The following is an 18,599-nucleotide window of genomic DNA, read 5'->3' on the forward strand; positions in this document are numbered from 1 at the left end:
GGGGCGCGGAGATTGGGGACGGTGGTTTCCCTCAGCATTTCAGTTTTGCTTCATGCGTTTGGATAGCACCTGGCATCTAGTCCCCTCTGCCCGTAGCCAGTTAGTTCCCGTGTGTGTGCGCTTCACACAGCAACAAGGAAATGCTTTCAAAGCCAGGCGAATGTTGGCTGTAAAACCACCAGAGTCACCTGGCGGGCACGGTGCTGCCTCTCGGAGGGCTTGTCCAGACACAGGAATTGATCTGCAATAAGGCGGGGTGTGAATTCAAGGCGGAGTAGCTGCTCCCGTGCATGCTCGTGGAGCTGCCCACTTTCAACATTCGTATTGCCGTGGCCTCGGCAGAGGGGTCCACTTCTTGAATAAGCTTTGAGGCCGACCTCCTGGGTGGAAATGCCAGTGTCTGAGCTGTGCCAGGCCCTGGGGCTGAACATCCTGCGCCTTTTGCCCCTTACGCCTCGTTCAAAGAGGCAGCAGGGACCTTGGTGTTGAAACCTCTGCAGCTCCAAGTGCCCCTTCCCGAGGTTTCACAACCTGGCTGAAAGATTGGGCAGTGGTCAGGCTTCTGCCCGTCCTGCCCCGTGGGCTCGAACTGCTTTGCACCAAAATGTCCCATCGCTTCTACTACGCTTGGGGACCCAGTCCCTCTCCCTGCTCTCGGGTGGTAAACCTCCTCTAATAGCTAATAAGCTGGCTGCCTCTCAGTAGGACATCCGAGTCCGTGCCAGGAGCAGCAATGCTATTAGTTCTCTCTGGAGCTGACACGATAGCTTCTGAGATTTTTTTTTTTCCCCTTCCATTTAAACTGAGCCTTGGAGAGATGGAGAAGGGGGTATTCCAGTAGGGCACGTGGCCAGACAAACCAAGCGTGCGGTCTGGGGAGACGGGGCGGTCTCCAAGCTGGTGAGTTATGTGCTGCGGTTGCAGAAACCTCGCAGCCTCCTTGGGTTTGCTCCCGAGATCCCCGGTGGGGACGGGAACACGGCAGGCTGTGAAAGGGCAGCCCTAGCTGGGCTCAGATGTGGCTGGGGAGGGGGAAGAGGACACCTCAGGCAGACAAAGTCCTTTGGGTAAATCGGATCTCTTATTAGACCAACTCAAATAGTTGGAAAAATTCTTCTGAGCAAGCTTTTGGGTACAAATGCCCTTCGTCGGGCTGAGGAAGCAACTTGTAGTCTGCAGATGCTCTCTGAAGCGTCTGGGTCGCCAGGGTCTGGGGCGGCCGCGGGAGGATGCCGGGGAGAGGTCGGTTTGCAGGCATTGTGGTGAGAAGACAATGTCACTGCTTTGCATCGGTGTCGGGGCAGCACTAGGGATACGGGCCACGGGGTTTCTGCCTCTGAGCTGGCTACAACCTTGCAGAGCCGTGCTCGCTTTGGGAGGTGGGTTTGGTGGACCTCGTACTGTGAAGGTCTCCATCTCCCCAAAGTCACCTGTAGGGATGGGGGCGGGTCCCTCCTTCCAGCCCTGCCACAGCGCTTGGTGGAGGAAGGGTGTGCCAATACCCCATGTTAGCGGGGCCTTCGCTCTGCACCAGCCCGGACTCTGTTCACGTATCTCCTTCTGCTCTCAAGCTGCCCTTGCCCCTGTCCGTCAGAGCGGGTTCAGGCCAGCTCCTTTATGCTCTTGAGAGCTGGATCTAGGAGTACTGGTGCTCTCGGCTGCCTCCTCTGTAACGCGCACGTCGCTGGCTTTTATTCTGTCTCCCCAAATGGCCAGGAAGGCTGAGTTATCATTTCAGTAAGAATAATAAGGCCCTTGCCATATGAGTCACTCAAGCAGATCACAGCATTAGCAGGAATTTCTGATGCCTGTGAATACAAAAGGGGAGTCTGCGGGAACCGAGACAGGGCTGAGCAGCGTCTTCCAGTAAGCCGGTCCCTGCAGCAGACGTGGAGCTGCCAGTTAAAGGACACGAGACAGTTCTCCTCTCCTGGGGCTGGGCATGAATGTGAACAGGAGCCATGCTCCTTGCAACCTCGTGACATCCAGCACAGACCCACGCGCTCCACAGCGGGTCGTTCCCCATAGCCGGCACTTTGGGCGCTGCCAGCTGTCGCTGGATTGATGCATCGCCCCGGGGAGTTCATGGCCTTCACACAAGGCACAGGTGATGCTGGTGCTGGTGAAGCACCAGACAGTGGGGTGGCCGCACACTTTCACAGACTAGGATACTTATCTAGAGAGTTCACAAGTTGGTGACCTGTGTCAGAAGAGGCCACGTAGTCAACACTCACGCCTGGTGTGACTGCGAGGGGCTGCCTTTACTGGTGGTGTTTTTCTCATCATCTCTGAGATTGTGAATGCACGATGCTGATTAATGACATCTTTATCCGTAGCTTTTGTCTGGTGGATGCTGGGCTGAGGCCCACTGGACTCGTTCCACACCCCGCACAACCAGCTGGATTTGACCCGCTACCTATGCGCGGAGGGCTTTATAATGCCGGAATGGCTTAGGACCTGGTTCCCCGAGTAATCCAGTACCCCAGCAGTTTGAAGTGTTGGGATAAATTCCCATCTCAGTAAAACCCCAAATTTCTGGATGCCCAGGCTGAAATGCATTCTGTTGGACTGGGTAAGGACATATTTTGGTTGCCTTTATAGCGTGGCGGTTTTAAACTGCGTTCGGACACACACCAGCGTTAGTTAATGCCGTGGCATGAAGAGTTAGTTCTCCCTGCCAGGTTGCCCCCGGACATGTGCATTCCCACACTCTCGTCTGCACCTGGACCATCTACGCAGGAAATCGTCTCCTTTTATCTCGTCATTTTTGCTTGATTTTAAGACCGACAAAACAGAGTCCTGCCTCGGTGGTGTGTGTATATATATATCACGGGATGCTTGCTGCATGCAAGGTTCGTGTTATTAGTACTTCTTACACATGGGTGCACACACACACAAACACCAGTACAAATCGGTTAAAATTCCCTATATTATAAAAATTAAGACTTCATGTAAAAGTCCTGCATGTGAATTCAGTAGTGCCCAGTGACTGGTTTCTGCTGTCAGCTCCGCACCTGCCAGACGCATCTCGCCGGGCTGTGTAGCACCCAGGGTTAACTAGCTCTATCTACCCCCATCAGAGCCGCTCCGCAGTCTCATTTAGGGAATAAGGATGCGGGCTCCTTTTCTCTGAAAATAGTATTAAATTGCCACAAAGTACGGGGGAAATGACAGCGGGATAGTGCTCGGCTCTTGAAGATCGATTTCTTTCGCGCCGGCACTTCGGGGCGAGTGGACAGCTCGAAGACTTGCTAATGGGCTGGAGAGCCTTTTGCTTCCCAGGCTCTGGTTCTAATCCCGTACGGGTCAGTATTAACCGGAGGTTTTCGACTTCTGCTAGTTGTCCTGTACGAAATGAGGCTGGTGCTTTAGCCTGGCTCTCAAGCAGACGCGTTAACAGATACCGCCACAATCGGCACCGGCTGTCAGCCCCAACAGCAAGCACAAAGCATTGCGTCGGCCCTGCCGGCTGAGTTTGGCTTTAACCCTTAGGTAGTGCTGCCCGGTGCCGGTCTGCGCTGCGCCCCTTCTGCAGAGAACCAGAGGCTCCCAGCTGCGGGGCTGCCGATCCGGCCCTTTCAAGTGGATGAACCAGCTGGAGTCTGAACCTTTATTACCTTGGGGCCCATTGATGCCACGGACCCTTATGGTTGAGTTCAAAAAGCACCTGTTTATGTCAGGCTCCGCTGTTGGCTGTTTTTTGAGGCTCCGCTTGGCATCTGACTGACTGGGAGCTATGAATTTTTCATGCCGCGCTGACATTTCTCAGCGTGTTTTTGGTCAGCTTTGTTCCCGAGGACGAGGAAACTCAGTGCAGTCGCAGGCAGCAGTCGGACGCGACGTGCTGTGAACTTCGCTGCCGTGTGCGTGCGAGGCAGCGCTCGCGGCGCAGGCTGCGGTTTGCCGCGTGCTCCTTGGAAGCAGATTAAATGCCGCCCTGTCCAGACAGACGCACGGCCTCTCTGAGGAGCTCGGAGCCTCTTGCCAGGGGTTTGAAAGGTCAGAGTTACTGGAGTCGCAGCGGTTGAGATCCGGTGTCACCAGCCGCGTTCGGTGCTGTGCAGACTATTGATAAAGGGACGGTTTCTCTCGCTCTCAGTTTTTCCCCCTGCCCTTTGGTATTTGAGTTTTGTTTTCCTGGCTGGTGCTGGGCTGCCTGTATCCCCGTGCCTCCTGACTTCCCTTAACACTCCCCGCGCCATCGCCTTGCATGAAAACGGTGTACTCCTCGTTGTCTGCAGGCTCCCCTGCTGCTAAGTGCTGTGGGTGGGCTTCCAGGGCATTTAGATGAATCAATAGAGTTATCATGGTCCTTGTCTCCCTGCTCTCCCCTTCTCAGCGCTGTGTCCATAATAGATGGGGCGAGTGCTCCAGCTCACAGAGTAATTACAGTCCCAGCGCACTCGTCCAGCCGTGGCTCCCCCATGACACAAACGTGGGGCCGATGGCGCTCGCACAACGTACAGCACCTCAGTGGCACGGTGCGTGGTGCGCCACGTGTGCTGGCATTTCCCTGCAGCTTGCCATCCTCAGCTCTGTGTCCAGACTGGGAGGCTCAACTGGGATATAAAGTCCAACAGAAAACAGGCCCATTCATTTCCCCCCCCCCCCCCTCAGCATTCATGTAAACTCTCTCCTTTCGGTGGCAATACCATAAGCTGAAGCTAGGAGCACTTCCCATCCATGAACGAGACCCAACCCTGTTTAACTATCATGACCGCAGTGCGAGGAGGTAGAGCTACAGTGTTCAATCCCTGCAAAAAGACACAGCGTCCTTTGCAAGGACACCTGTTGCGTGCACGTTTGGAGATGTACCCGACTGCAGGCTGCACTCGGCATTTTTAGTGCAGCCCCCTTTATAGTCCAGCCTCTTTGCTAAGGTGCAGACAGGACCGTACTGCAGTTCACACGTACGGGAACGACCTTCCATTTGCTTTCGTGCCCGTAATTTGCAGAAACGGTGCACCTGGGAGGGACCTGAGAGTATCCACTGACGTCTTCGTGTTCTTCCTCTAGATCCCATCTAATGCCGAGACTGAAAGAATCGCGCTCCCACGAGTCTCTGCTCAGTCCCAGTAGTGCTGTCGAGGCTCTGGATCTCAGCATGGAGGAGGAGGTGGTCATCAAACCAGTCCACAGTAGCATTTTGGGACAGGACTATTGCTTTGAGGTAAGAAGCTCTTGCATTCACTCCGGAGTCTGCTCCTGACAGCATCGGGGCATAGCAATGTGATGAGCAGGGCGCGGGTACGTGTCCTGCCCAGGAAATACTGTGGTGGGAATTGCTGTTCGCAGGGGGTTCTGCTGTTTGATTTGGTTTTTATACTGTATCATATAAGGGTATGCCAACCAAACGAGAGCTGGGGCCCCGACGTCCTAGTAGCAGCAGAGCATGCCCTCATGGGCAGTGGGTCCCAAGCACTGACAGAGCATCAACAGATACTTGATCTGCTGCTTGCCATGTTGACATCCTACGTTTCTGTGTTGTGGTCACATGGAAATCATACCTCCCTGGCTGTATGAACGGAAATCAGGACCTTGTCATCCAAAAACCTCCGGTTTCTGTGGCTTGAATGAAAGGAAAGTCTCTGTGAGCTTTGGTCTTTCAAGATTTGCAGCCTCCTCCTCTGCTGCCTCTCTCAGGGGCCAGCATAACGCCTGAGCAGGACTCTTGCAGAGAGCAGTGTGCCTGCAAAGCCCCGCACAACAGATGATTATGCAGCATGTTGTTATATAGGACTCGGCTGTCTCGCACTGGAAAAAGCAACGTGCTATATCACGTAGCACTGTGCCTGTCTAGGGAACTGGGAAGCCGCCTCTTCACAGCCACAGGTGATCATCCCTGCCGCTGTGAAGGACAGGAACCCTATTTCTGTTTAGGGGTGGAAGGCAAAACCACGGCAGGCATCAGGTCATGCCTGAGCAGGCAGTGACAGGAACAGGTACGCTCCCGTGACAGTTTACATTGCAAGAAAACAGCCTCGTGTCTGTCAATTAGCGAAGAATCAGGCAGCAGAAATTGGCCGACGACTCCTGCATTGTCCAAATTAGCAGCAGATTGAAATGAATAAAAGGTATTTCTTAAAACGTGAGCAGGGGACACGGGAAATGTTTTGACAACAAGCGGAGCTGCCACCGTAGTCCCTAAGTCGGTAGAAGACATCTTCCCGTGCCTTTTGCTCGCCCTGGAGTTGAGCAAGTGCAGCAGGTCAGGAGGAGCAGCGGTTTGTACATTAGGCAGCCTCTATTACATCCCACTCAAGAAAGATAAAATGAAGTTAGATGGAAAATAGATGTGACGTCCATAATATAAGAGTTGTTTACCAATTCGGCTCGGCATGCAAGAGCAGAGCAAGGGATGCGAGCGGTACTTGTGGAAAGTCGACGGAGAGGGGAATTACACAAATCATGCACTTGTGAGGAGAAAGAGTGCTTTATTTTTAAGTGAGTCTGATAAAGAAGAGGCACACGGGAAGAAAAGAGCATGTTAATTGCTGTTCTGAGGATCCTGCGGTGGGAAGAAACGGTGTCAGGAAACGCAGCAGACATCCGACTATCACCGATCGTCAGCCATGTTCCAGAGGGAAGCACTTAAGATGACAGCTCGTGGCAGGATGTGTTAATGCACCGCTCCCGCATCTCTTGAAATCCCCGTTCAAGCCCTGCGTCAGGTCACAAGCAAAGCGAGCGTGCAGGTCTCAGTCTAATCCCTAACGGATGCCGTCCGCATCCCAAACCTGCCACCTAATTCCACGTGACCGGCAGAGACAAAGGCTTAGGAGGAGCTGGGACAGCGCAGGGCAGATGAGGAAGAGCAGCGAGTGAGGCTTGGAGACGTGGGAGCAGACTCGTGGCAGAGACGCACGGCAGAGTCCACCCCTGAAGTCCCGCACGCAGTTAGAGAACAGCAGCATGCATTTAGTTGCAAGCATCCGTCTTGCTGCTGGAGTGGAAACCAGGAAGTAATCATGTACACGAGTGTCCACCGCTCTGGCCTCTTAGTGTTGGGTCTGGTTATTTGTTATTCAGGCACACATATATATCGGGGTTCAGTCGTGGGAAAGACAGAGTCCCTGCATGTGGCCTGTCGGCTTCGCTTGGTGAGAGCTCAGCACAGGGCAGCCCACGCTGCCGAGGCGCCGTTGGACAAGAGCGCTGGCGGTGGAGAGCAATTGAGAGACGTGGCACTTTGGGGCATACGGACCCATGGCACAAGCTCAGTGTGAACGATGGCAGGTGAGAAGGGGCTGCCAAAAACACCCAGACAGGGGGAACCACGGTGGTCTTGTCCACTGGGTGTTGGAGGCGCTGCAAGTGGATAAGGCTTGGCTGTGAGGAGGGGAGGGAGAGGGTCTCTGGGGCCGGACAGTTTTGTTCACCTGGACTGAGAAGCCAGATGCTGCCTTGGGAGATGAAGCCAGGGCTTCCCTGCCTGGATTGTTCCTCTTCATCATCCTCCCCTCTCACTGCTGCATGCGGGGAGCGGGCAGGGTCCCGCACGCAGCCCCCGTCACCGGCTGGCCCGGCCCCGTTAGCAGCCTCCCGGGAGCGGTGGTGGCTGAAATGGCCCGAAGGGCTGAGAGTGTTCCCGCTTGGGGCTTCTCGTCTGCCGCTGTGGATGGCTGCTCCTCCAGAAGCTGATAGCGCTCCTGCCTGCCTGGCGCGTGCGACCTGGGACGCCGCACGCGGCAGCCCCCCGATGCTGAGCCACGGAGGCAGCAACCGCGCGGCTCCGAAGAGCAGAACAGCAGGGCTCGCCGCAGCTGCAGATGGAGTCACGCTGGAGACTCGAGGATGGGAACAGACCGGGCAGCGGAGCCAAGCCAAGCGAGAGGTGCCAGGGCCATCTGCAGTGGAAAAAACCCAGCAGACTCCATGGGAAGCAGCTGGCTGTTTAAAGGCACAGGGCATTTTTTCTCCCGGTGAGCCGAACTCTTGCTTGTTAAGACATTCGGCAGCTGATTGCCTAGTTATCGGCGCCTTCAGGAGGGCCGGGCTTGGGCTGGGGGTAAGTCGATGCCAGTGCACTGGAATGAGCGGAAACGCACCTGCTTTGTCTGCGTCTGAACCTGGCTCTTCTTTTCATTGATTTAGTGCAGCAGACTTTCCTCTTCGTGCCGCCAGCCGTGCGGAGCCTTTGTTTGCGGTCAGATTTTTCAAATCACTTGTTGAAGAACTGCTTCCTCCTCCTCAGCTAACGGAGGAACCGTTTCCCAGCCAGCGTGATCTGCTAAGGAGGCAGCACATGCTGCAGGGTCAGTCCTTCCCCAGCCCCTTTCGTGGCCATCCAGGGTCCCCGCACGCCAGCCACAACCAGGAGCTGGACAGTCGGGTTAGGATTCAAGTCACTTCACTTTGGCGTGCCTTGGCTTGTCCGTCTGTGATATGGGCATGATAATACCCACCCCCTGGAAACGGCCAAATTAACTGCAGAGCTATGAACTGTCGTTACAGCCAGGTTACTGCATTCCAGATGTGCTTTAAGAAACCCAGTGTTGTTTTTCAGGTGCGAACAAAATCCACCAAATCCTTTCGTCTAACTCGAGGAGCCGCCCATACAAGGGATGGGAATAATGAATACAAATCAGTTATATTAATTCAGTTTGGCCGTGTAAATTAATATCATTTTAACCAACTCTGCGAGTCTTGAGATGGACAGAATGCTCTATGTGCAAATAATGAATAGCCCCTGAAGATCGTTAATGCCACGTGATATTTAGGTCTCGGGTCCGAGCCCAGGCATTATGGCAGATCTAGGGAAAATTATATTTGCAGTCAGACGTGGGAGGCACGACCTTCAACTCCAAATAGGGCTGCAGGCCTTGGTCTTGACACTGAAGAATCCCCCAGGTAAGTGTGATCACTCCAAGAGGAAAGGCTAGCATTTATTTTTTTAATTGCCCTTTGACTACTTAGCCAGCATGGCATTGACTTGCAATTGAATAAGGTATTTGTTACATGTTAAATCAATGCCAACGTGTATTTCTATGTGGCCATAAAATACAGTGGATATACATCCTGTTAAGCAGCTGGTAAACGATTGGCCCCTAATTAACAGACAAGATAGGATGAGGACTAAATTTTCCTCATTTGCACGGGTGCAAATCCAGCCTTTAATCAGAATTCCCAGGAACGTCGGGGGAGTTTTGCTTCCTCAAAGGCTGCAGCATTGGCCCCGGCAAGTGCCATGCAGTGACGTGGTTGTATCGGTAGTGCCTGGTCCTCTCCGTTGGTGTATGGGCTGCATTTCCTGGCAGTCACTTTGGATTTCCCAAAGTCTAATTAAAGGGGTAGAACGAGAAGAGGTCCCTGAAGCCCTGTCCAAACTCGTAGCTATGCCCCGCTCTCCAGCAATTACCGAGCAATCGGCAGGGACGCTTGATTGCTAGTTCTTCCCTGTTATTTAAGTCTAAACCCTCTTGTTAAGTAACTGTGTAATTAATGGGTGGTCCTGCAGTCCGTGCGCTTGTAACTCAGCGGTTGTCGTGACTTCTCCGTGAGAACGTGGTGCAGCTCTGCAGTCCCCATCAGGCCACGCGTGGGCCTTACACCGGCCCAGAACGCAGCCTCTGGGACTTTTCTGGGAGCGATCCCAACAGACCCAGCAAAGCTGCCTCTGCCTCCGCCTTGGGCAACAGGAACGTGATTGCACAGGGCCAAGACTGCTCAGGGCCCCCGAAGGGCTGGACACTGGGGTTAGCCTGTGCTGAGGCAACTGGAGGCTGAAGCGGACCAGGTTTGTTGCAGGAGGATGCTGAGGAGCACCAGCTTTGGGAAGCGTGGGTGCATCCTGGTGAGAAAGCAGGGCAGGGCAATGCAACAAAGCCTGTGCATATTGGAGGCCCCTTTTCGGCAGCAGAAGACAGCCGTGCCAGAGGGCTCTTTAGACTGACGCTGTGCAGTATGAATGAGTGGCAGCATGAGGGAAAGCGTTGGTTCTGGTCCAGCGGCTGCGAAGTGGATGCCCCAGAAACCAACTGGAATATCAAGAGCTGCTGCATCCTTCTGGTGAAGGCACGCCAGCTTCTTCTCTTCGCTTTTGTTCCACCCGGACGGCACCTGGGACCTCCGGTCATGAGCTGGGCTGGGGCAGAGTCTTGGCCTGATGCCGACTGCAGATTGAGGAGCAAACTGAGCCTCCTGGAGGATGTGCAAAGCCAGGGCAGCTCATGTCTCCCCGATGCAGCTGACCCAGGAAGCTGCTTAGGATAGCAAACGTGGCAAGGCGGGGAGGAGGAAGGGTGAGGAATCCTGCAGCGTGACAATGGAGGGAGCAGCGGGAAGAGGGGAGTTACTGGACGTGGCGAAGCGCGGGACCCTTGGCCTGCAAACGAGGATGTTCAGGAAGAGCATGGCTGGATTTGGAGAGATGCAAAGAAGGTCAGGGCAGCTACGCGATGTTTTTATCGGCCATCTGGAACCCCTAAGACCACAGTCCTAGCCAGCTGATTTGCCAGCAGGGTTTGAAGGTGAGAGCTGGACCATGCATATTGCATTGGCGTTTGCTATTTTAGAGCTGCAGCTTGCTGGGCAGAGGCTGCCTAGGTGCATGACTGGCCCTCATGGACCCAGCGCAGTCATTCATGCAAAGTGTGGTAATTAGTGCAAAGCGTGGTAGTGTCCTTCGCATCTCTGCCTGCAAAGATGAGTTCCCACAAGGCTTGGATGTCCATCGGCTGGGAGCAAGGGATGGAAAAACTGCCCGAGCTCCTGGACCACAGTGGAAATTACTCTAGTTCTCAATTACAATATCTTAAGGCCTTGAGGGCCAGATGAAGCTGTGTAACTCTTTATTAGACTGTTTCTTACGTGGTGCAATTGCTGCAGGAGGGTTGGGTGAAGGAGGAGGCGCATGAAAGCTTGGAGATACCTTTACCTGGCACCTGCAGGAGATCCAAGCTGGGGACATAAGCAGGACAGCAGAGGCAGGAGCCCCTCCTGGAGACGGGCCATGCATCGCACTTCTGGGCACAGCCCCTCTGCTTTCAGCCCTGGGCTGGGCATGCTACCTCTGTCCCTGCCCCTTGCTCCTCTAGAGCAGTGATTCTCAACCAGGGGTTGGAGCAACCAGGGGTGCCACGAGATCCTTTGAAGGGTGATACGAGGGGTGAGGAGATAAGCAGGTAAGTACAGGCTCAGACTTGTCCCTACCTGGCTGTTTCCTTGCTCCCACTGCCCAGCCCCACTGCAAGGAGTTAAGCACAGTAATGCATCATAGACGCATAGAGCATGAGGGTGGGAAGGGACCTTGGGAGGTCACATCCAGCCCAACCCCCTGCTCCAAGCAGGACCAGCCCCAACTACATCATCCAGACAAGGCTTTGTCTACCTGGGTCTTAAACACCTCCAAGGACGGAGACTCCACCACCTCGCAGAGTTGCCGGTCCCAGTGCTTCACCACCCTCCTCATGAGAGAGTTTTTCTTAATATCCAACCTCAGCTTCCCTTGCTGCAACGTGAGCCCATTGCTCCTTGTCCTGCTTCCCCCACTGAGACCAGCCCAGCTCCATCCTCTTTGCAGCCCCCCTGCAGGGAGGTGAAGGCTGCTATTCAATCCCCCTCCGTCTTCTCTTCTGCAGACTCAATCAGCCCAGGTCCCCCAGTCTCTCCTCACCAGTCCTGTCCCCAGCCCCCAAACATTTTCATTGCCCTCCTTCAAAATCAGCCAGGTTTTGAAATGGGAAGCTGCTCAATTCCCAGGAATGGTGGAGGGGGTCTTGAGTCCAACAGGGGTGCCTCGAGCCCAAAAGGTTGAGAACCGCTGCTCTAGACCATCCTTCTGGGCCTCATTGGGACCCGCATTGGTAGCCCATCCAGCGGAGAGGGAGGGTGGGGAGGAGGAATAATTCAAGGCCAGGATGCCCTGGGCAGGGACAGGTGAGGAATTCTTCTAATGGCAGATGATGGGCTGAACCCAGGGGGATGCTGGTCGTCGACACTGATGCTGATCCATCTCTCCAGGGACCTGCCTCGGGGCTGTTCTCTCACTCAGTGGTTGCAAAACTGGGTGGCCTAAGGGATGTCAGATGCAGAGGGATTGTCGGTCACTGGGAAAGCTCCAGTCACTCCTGTGGCATCTCCCCCGGCTGCCACAGAGTTAGAAGCGGGGAGGATGGTGCAGTTAACGTCTATCATCAACCCCTTGAGCTGCTCAGAGCTGCCCCGCTTGCCCACCAGCCTTTGAGGCTGCTCCCTGGCGCTTGGAAAAACCTCCTTTTTTTGTTTGCTTTCAAAACGCAGGCCCGAAGCAAGGTCCCTAATGCATCAGGCAAGAAATAACCCTGTTCCTTTCCACGCAGGTGACGACTTCATCAGGAAGCAAGTGCTTCTCCTGTCGTTCTGCCGCAGAGCGAGATAAATGGATGGAGAACCTGCGGCGTGCTGTGCACCCCAATAAGGTAGCAGCTTTGAGGAATGCCTCTGTAATGGGTTTGCTCCTCGTTATTACATTTTATAACCCAGTGCATAGAAGCAGCAGGGGACGCATTGTCATTTTAGTGACGAAGTGTCATCGTGGGTCAGCTTTTCTCTGCATTACTTTCTTCCCCAATTATATTTACGGGAAAGTGCCAATTATTTCTTGCCCTCCCCCCCCCACCATCCGTACGTGCCTCCTGGTCGGTCACTGAACAGCAATCAAACCTCGAGAACCTTTGTGCTCGTCCTACCACCGATGACACTGCTAATGGTGCTTGCCTTTTGTGTAGTGATTTCCACGCTCGGAGCGTGTGGGACCAAGGGTGCTGTCAGGGGTGGCTGTCGCCAGAGCTGCAGGACAGAATACTGCCCTAACTAATTAATCCTCACAGCCCCCTCTCCTGGCACTGCTGGGGTTTGCAATGCTGGTTGTCAAGATGCAGAACCAGAGTTGCAGAGTCTTCGTGTGTGCTCCGAGTTTGCAGAGGAACATGGGCTTAGTGCATGGTCCGTTCCAGCGGGCAGGCTCGGAGGCCAAACACTTCCTGCCGGTATCTGAACTTCAGGCAGCAGCAGCAGCAAGATCCTCTCTTTTAGCTGACACTGGGATGCCTGAAACGCATCCTCAGCTCCCACTGAGGGTAAAGTCATCCTCAAATCAAGTCCACCACTGCCTCTTTCCTGCTAAACAAGGTTGTGGACAAAGCTGATCAAGCGCAAGGTTTTGCCACTGCCGTGGCTTCATCATCAAGCCGGGTTCTGTTGAGCAGACATATCAGACACACGAACGGGCCGGGTGCTTTCCCTCCTGTTCATGGGGGCATGTAGCCGTGGGCACAGACACCGCCACGTAAGGCCGGGGCCCTGGGATGCTGCTCACACAGCCCTCGCGGTCAGCGACCAGACCAAGCGGAGGCGCCGACATCTGCCTTTCAAATTGCTTCAATACCTGTAGAGCAGCCCCACAGGTGCCCTGGCTTCGAGAGCAAAACTAGCAGCCTGCAAAGAGATTTAAAGATGGGGGTGACTGCATTTCCCACTGGTGTTGCTAGAGCAGCAACTAGGCAGGGAGGAACTCTGCACCTCTGCTACGCCAGCTTGCGTTTGGAAACGTGCCCCCATCTCGGCTGCCGCTGCTGCTGACTCTGCAGGCTTTCCTCCTTTTGTTCGCTGATGCCGCGTTCGCTGACGCGAACTCTCCATATCTGATTTGATATTTTTGTCCTGGACTTTGGGGCTGTTGTGTAAGTTCCTGCCCGAACCCGCACACCCCTCTGTGAGCTTCCGGCCACTGTGCGCTCTTGTCCGTGCCCTGACGCTGAGCGGGGTCAAGCCAAGTTGCTGCTGTAACGGGAGACCTCTAAGTAAAACACGGGGCGGTACAGACTCGGTAGCGGAGCTCTGCCCTTTGGCACTGAAACCATAAAGCAGTGCCTCTCAACCAGGGTAACGGGGCAGGCTCAGGCTCTCCCTACCGGGCCATTCCCTCACGCCCACTGCCCAGCCCTTCTGCATGGAGGTAAGCGCTGTAACAAATGGGGTGCTGCTCAATTTGCAGAAGTCGCGGAGGGGGTTTGAGGGGTGCCTTGAACCTGAGGAGGGGTGCCTCGAGTCTAACAAGTCCAAGAACTGCTTCTTGTAGAGCTCCCTCCTTTGGATGAGGCTTAGAAACAGGATCATTAAAGATCCATATCATCTTTCACTATAATGGGGTTAAGCTGGTCCTGGCCAAATTTCTCCATCTGAATAAGAACAGCGATGCTGGGTTCCCGTGCAGCTTGTTCTGTCTCAGTTCCCCCAGCTGTTTCAGTCAGACACTCTACTCTTATCCTAAAATAGTGAACGGAGCTGCAGCAGCTGCTCGTTTCCACCCCAGAGGTGGTGATTTTCCACCCAGGAGTAAAGTGACCCTTGCATGCACTTTAGGGTTCCTCTGTCGCTCCCGCGGAGGAGGAAACGTAGTGGCAGTACAGGACAATGGCAGAGCAGAAGGGAGGAAACACCTGTAATACAGCGTCTGTTTTGCAAGAGGCTTTAATTATTGATAAGGCTCCTTCCTGGGCTTTTGGTTTTTCTCGTTGCGAGCCCCCTGGCAGTAGAGTTGGCAGTGGTGCATTTTTAATTTGGAGGGGTTTTATCTACCTTGTTCCTTATATTAATTGGCACCGGTAGACATGGAGAGCACTGTGATATTTGCAAAATTAACATAAGCAGCATTATTATGCAAATTCCAAAGAGCTAGTATTTCCTTAAAATAAAATGTAATTAAGCCTCTGCTTGTTTAGCACATCGGAAATAATTAGCTCGTTTCTCAGCTTTTGTTGTTTATGTCTTTGCTGTTTTCTTTTTCACTTGACCTTTTTTCTGTATGTGTCTTTTCCAGGACAACAGCAGAAGGGTAGAGAATATGTTAAAGTTATGGATTATTGAAGCCAAGGACCTGCCAGCCAAGAAAAAGTACTTGTGTGAATTATGCCTGGATGACGTTCTTTACGCACGAACTACCTGTAAATTGAAAACTGACAATGTCTTTTGGGGGGAGCACTTTGAATTTAATAACCTCCCATCGCTCAAGAACATTACCGTGCACTTGTACAAAGAGACCGACAAGAAGAAGAAGAAAGACAAGACCAACTTCATCGGGCAGGTGAACATCCCCGTGGGCTCTGTCACGGGCCGGCAGTTTGTGGAGAAATGGTACCCCGTGGTCAGCCCCAACCCCAGCAAAGGCAAGTCTGCAGGGCCCATGATCCGCATCAAGTCCCGTTACCAGACCATGAGCATCCTCCCCATGGAGATGTACAAGGAGTTCGCCGAGTACATCACCAACAACTACATGGTGCTGTGCTCTGTGCTGGAGCCTGCGCTGAGCGTGAAGAACAAAGAGGAGATGGCTTCGGCCTTGGTTCACATCCTGCAGAGCACCGGGAAGGCCAAGGTAAGAGCCCCGGGCCAGCTGCGCGTTGCCGTTGGCAGGAGGCCTGAGGGGTGCCCCTGCGTCACGTTCCGGGGTGCTGGAAATTCACACCCGGGCGTGCACGTTGTAGCTCAGGGCCATCCTCAAGCACCCCATTATAACTGGGCTGTCATAGAAGAGCCGTCCCGGGGGCCCACAAATCCTGTCTTTGGCGAGGGAAGGTGTTGCTGACTGAGGCTGTCTTGGAGCACATGCAGTGTCTGGCAAGCGCCCTTTCAGAACAGGGAGCGCTGGGACAGCTGGGCAGGAGCCGGCCGGGTTGCTGGTGCCCCCAAGGTGCAAGCTGTGCAGACCAGCTCTCTCTGTCCCATGCAGGGGAGTCCTTGCCGTCACTGTCCCCATGCCGCGTGTAAAAGGCTTGTGGTCAGTGGTGGCACCAGGCAGAACGCCACACCTGAGAGGAAGAGCCGCTGTGTGTCGCAGCGTGGGCATGCTGTACTTGTGATCGCTGGCCAGGGCCTCGTCCACACTGAAATGGCTTGCTAGCCCAGAGGCCTGTCCGTGTGCTGGAGCCCCAGGCCAAGCAAGCATGGCCGGCAACAGCTATCACCACAGCTGCACAGGGCTTGCACTGGTATACCGATATCTTAGCGCCCCACTGCCAGCCAGCATTGCCGTACCGGCACAAAGGGAGGCACCAGCCCCGTCAGCGGGGACTCGGCGTGCGTGTGGGAGAGGAGAGAGCGGGAGCGAGGAAAGGACAGAGGGAGCTCTGCAGTTTGCTGGGGGCCAGGCCCCGGGAGCTCAGGAAGCAGGGGAGCGCGTTCCCACCCGGGCGTCTGCGTCGCTGCGTCGCCCCCAGAGCCTCTCCGCGGGGGAAGCGAACAGACTTGATAAATCTCCCCCTAAGTGGAGCTGCTGCTTCCGCTGCCTGTCATCTGCCATCGGCATTTAGCATGGGCTTCAGAGAGTTGTCAGAGAAGCAGGAGTTATTGGAGCATGGGAGCCTTTGCAGAGAAGATGGGCAAGCATCAGCAGAGGAGGAAGGAGAATGGAGGGGAGAGAACGCCCCGCTCGGCGCGTGCCAGCGCTGCCTGGCGGGGCCTTGTGAGCAGCTGATGGAGGAAGGAGACGCGGCCAGCCGGCAGAGGAGCGAGATCATGTGTGTCCTGTGCCGGGAGGCCGCGGGCACCTGGCAGAGCCAAGTGCATGCTCCCCACCACGACGGGTCCAGAGACGCTGGGAGCTGCCTGGGAGCAGGGGTTGAAGCCTCGCACCATTGCCCGAGGGGGCAGCCCCTTGCCAGGACCTCACGGAGCTTGTGGCTCTGACTCCTTGCCCAGAGGAGGGCAGGCCGCTTGGGCTGGAGGGGGCTTCATCTGTGACCCCACAAGTCCTAGGCCTCTAGTCTGGCTGCTGGCGGGGCAGAGCCTGGGGGCTGCTTCGGGCCAGGGTGGAGATCCCCAATGCCCGCCCGTTGTCCGGCAGGGCGATGGCTGCTTCCAGCACCCTCCCTTCCTTGGCAGCTCCTGGAGCCTCGTCGGAGTCGATCCAGATGACATCTCTCATTCCCCATGCGGCTCTGCCAGGGTGCGTGTGGATCTAGTTCCTCTGTGAAATGGAGCTGGGGGGTGGTTTAGTGTGCGGCCCCAGAGACGGGCTGAGAGGGAAGCCCCCATGGACATCCGGGGCAAGAGGAGGGGAGCGGGGATGGTCTGTGTCCCTGTTATCGCTCCTCTCTGTAACCTCTCGTGCCCCGCCAGGGCAGTAGCTGAGCTCTCGCTTGTGCTCAACGGCAGTCTCTTGTTTCCCTCCTCCCCGGCCCGCAGCAGGGACAGCTTCGTTGACTCCATTTTGCCTCGTGGCTTGGGCGGCTGTTTGCATTTCCCCGAGGGGCGCTTGCAGAGCCGTGCCGTGTTTGGGGCACGGAGGGCGTGCTGGTGCCTTTCTGCGCAGAGTAACCCGCGCTGATACCGCATGGCGCTAGCCTGGGACACGTCTGCCCAGCACCGCAGACACGCAGGACCCTCTCTGCTCATGGAGCTGGAGCCAAATGAAAGTCCCCGTGACCCGTCCACGGGGCAGGGGAGAGTTTGCTCTCTGGTGTCCAAGCTGGATCGCTCGGGGGGTTCGTGCTGCGTTTGCCCCCATGGGCGCACAGCCCAGGCCGATGGGAGCCTCCTCGCACAGAGGTGGCGCCCGCACTGGCGCTCTGCAAGCGAGCACTGCCGCGGTAATAAATGACCAGCAATTAATGTTGCTGATCAAGGCCTTTTTGTTGGCTGCAAAGCCGCAATTAAAAACAGAGTGAGCACTAAATGTCCAGCGGTTATCAGCTATCCGTGCAGACTCGTTAGCTGCTAATTGCTCCTGCGCTGTTTCAGGCCGCCGTGTGCAGCGCTGATTTTGCTGTAAATATGGCTTAATCCTTTCCTGAAGCAGGCGGTGTTCAGGTCCCTGTGCCCATCCGGTGCAGGGCGGCCACGTTCCCCCGGGCCAGGACCATGTTCCCCCATGGCAATGTGGGGCTGCTTCCCTCCTTCAGGCCTGTGCAAGGTTGCCTGTGCCTGCGCACAGCATCTGGGGTGCTTTTCTCTGCTCCGCCACTGACTCGCTGTGTGGACTTGTTCAAGTCACTTTGCTGCACTGTGCCGCAGTTCCCCCGTTTTTGTAAAAGCTGCGGATGAACCCGTGGAGCCAGGAGGAGCGTGGCGGGGATGCGAGGCGTCACACGGGGCCTTTCAGATCTCGGGGGCACGATGAGCAGCTGCTCAACCCTGATGGAGACCTCGCTGGGTGTGGGTCAGGGCGGGGAAGCGGGCGCCAGGGAGTGTCAGCATGGCAGTGGTAGCATCTTGGCCCGGCTGTCTGGTTTACGAGGAGCGGGGTGAAGGCAGGACCATTAATGCTGAGGCCCTGAGAAGTGCTGCATGAGCGCAGGTGGCGATGATTCCCCTTCTCTCCCTCTTGCCTTTCTTCCCTTTCCTCGGAGCTCGGCTTTCTCAGAGTCAAATCCTCTCGCAGGTCTGGAGATGGAAAATGCCAGCGCCTAAAAAAAATGCGGTGTTTTTTGTGATCGCTGCGTGAGGAAGAGAGAAGGTGCCCCCTCCGCAGGGCGACGGGAGGCTTCAGTGCATATCAGGAGGAGGTTTGCAAGCCCTGACAAGTGGCCAAGGCAAATAGGTGGGGAGAAAAGGGCAGGGCATTGTGCTGAAGCCAATAGCACAAGCAGCCCGGGGCCAGGGAGCTGCCCCCGCGCAGGAAT

At 55.3% G+C, this 18,599-nt stretch overlaps 1 protein-coding gene across 15 annotated transcripts in view; it reads left to right on the forward strand.

The window, feature by feature from the left end:
- DAB2IP (DAB2 interacting protein) overlaps positions 1-18,599 on the forward strand; it is a 272,314-nt gene that overhangs the window by 220,008 nt on the left and 33,707 nt on the right. For all 15 annotated transcript variants that reach the window (XR_003092149.1, XM_014526707.2, XM_025193999.1 and 12 more), the window contains 3 exons: positions 5,017-5,170; positions 12,300-12,398; positions 14,801-15,355. Coding sequence is in view for 14 of the 15 variants with exons in the window: in XM_014526707.2 (XP_014382193.1) it covers positions 5,017-5,170; positions 12,300-12,398; positions 14,801-15,355 (808 nt within the window). In the remaining variant the exon portion in view is untranslated. The remainder of the gene's footprint in view (positions 1-5,016; positions 5,171-12,299; positions 12,399-14,800; positions 15,356-18,599) is intronic.

This window comes from Alligator sinensis, unplaced genomic scaffold (assembly GCF_000455745.1).
Source record: "Alligator sinensis unplaced genomic scaffold, ASM45574v1 scaffold611_2, whole genome shotgun sequence".
NCBI lineage: Eukaryota > Metazoa > Chordata > Crocodylia > Alligatoridae > Alligator > Alligator sinensis.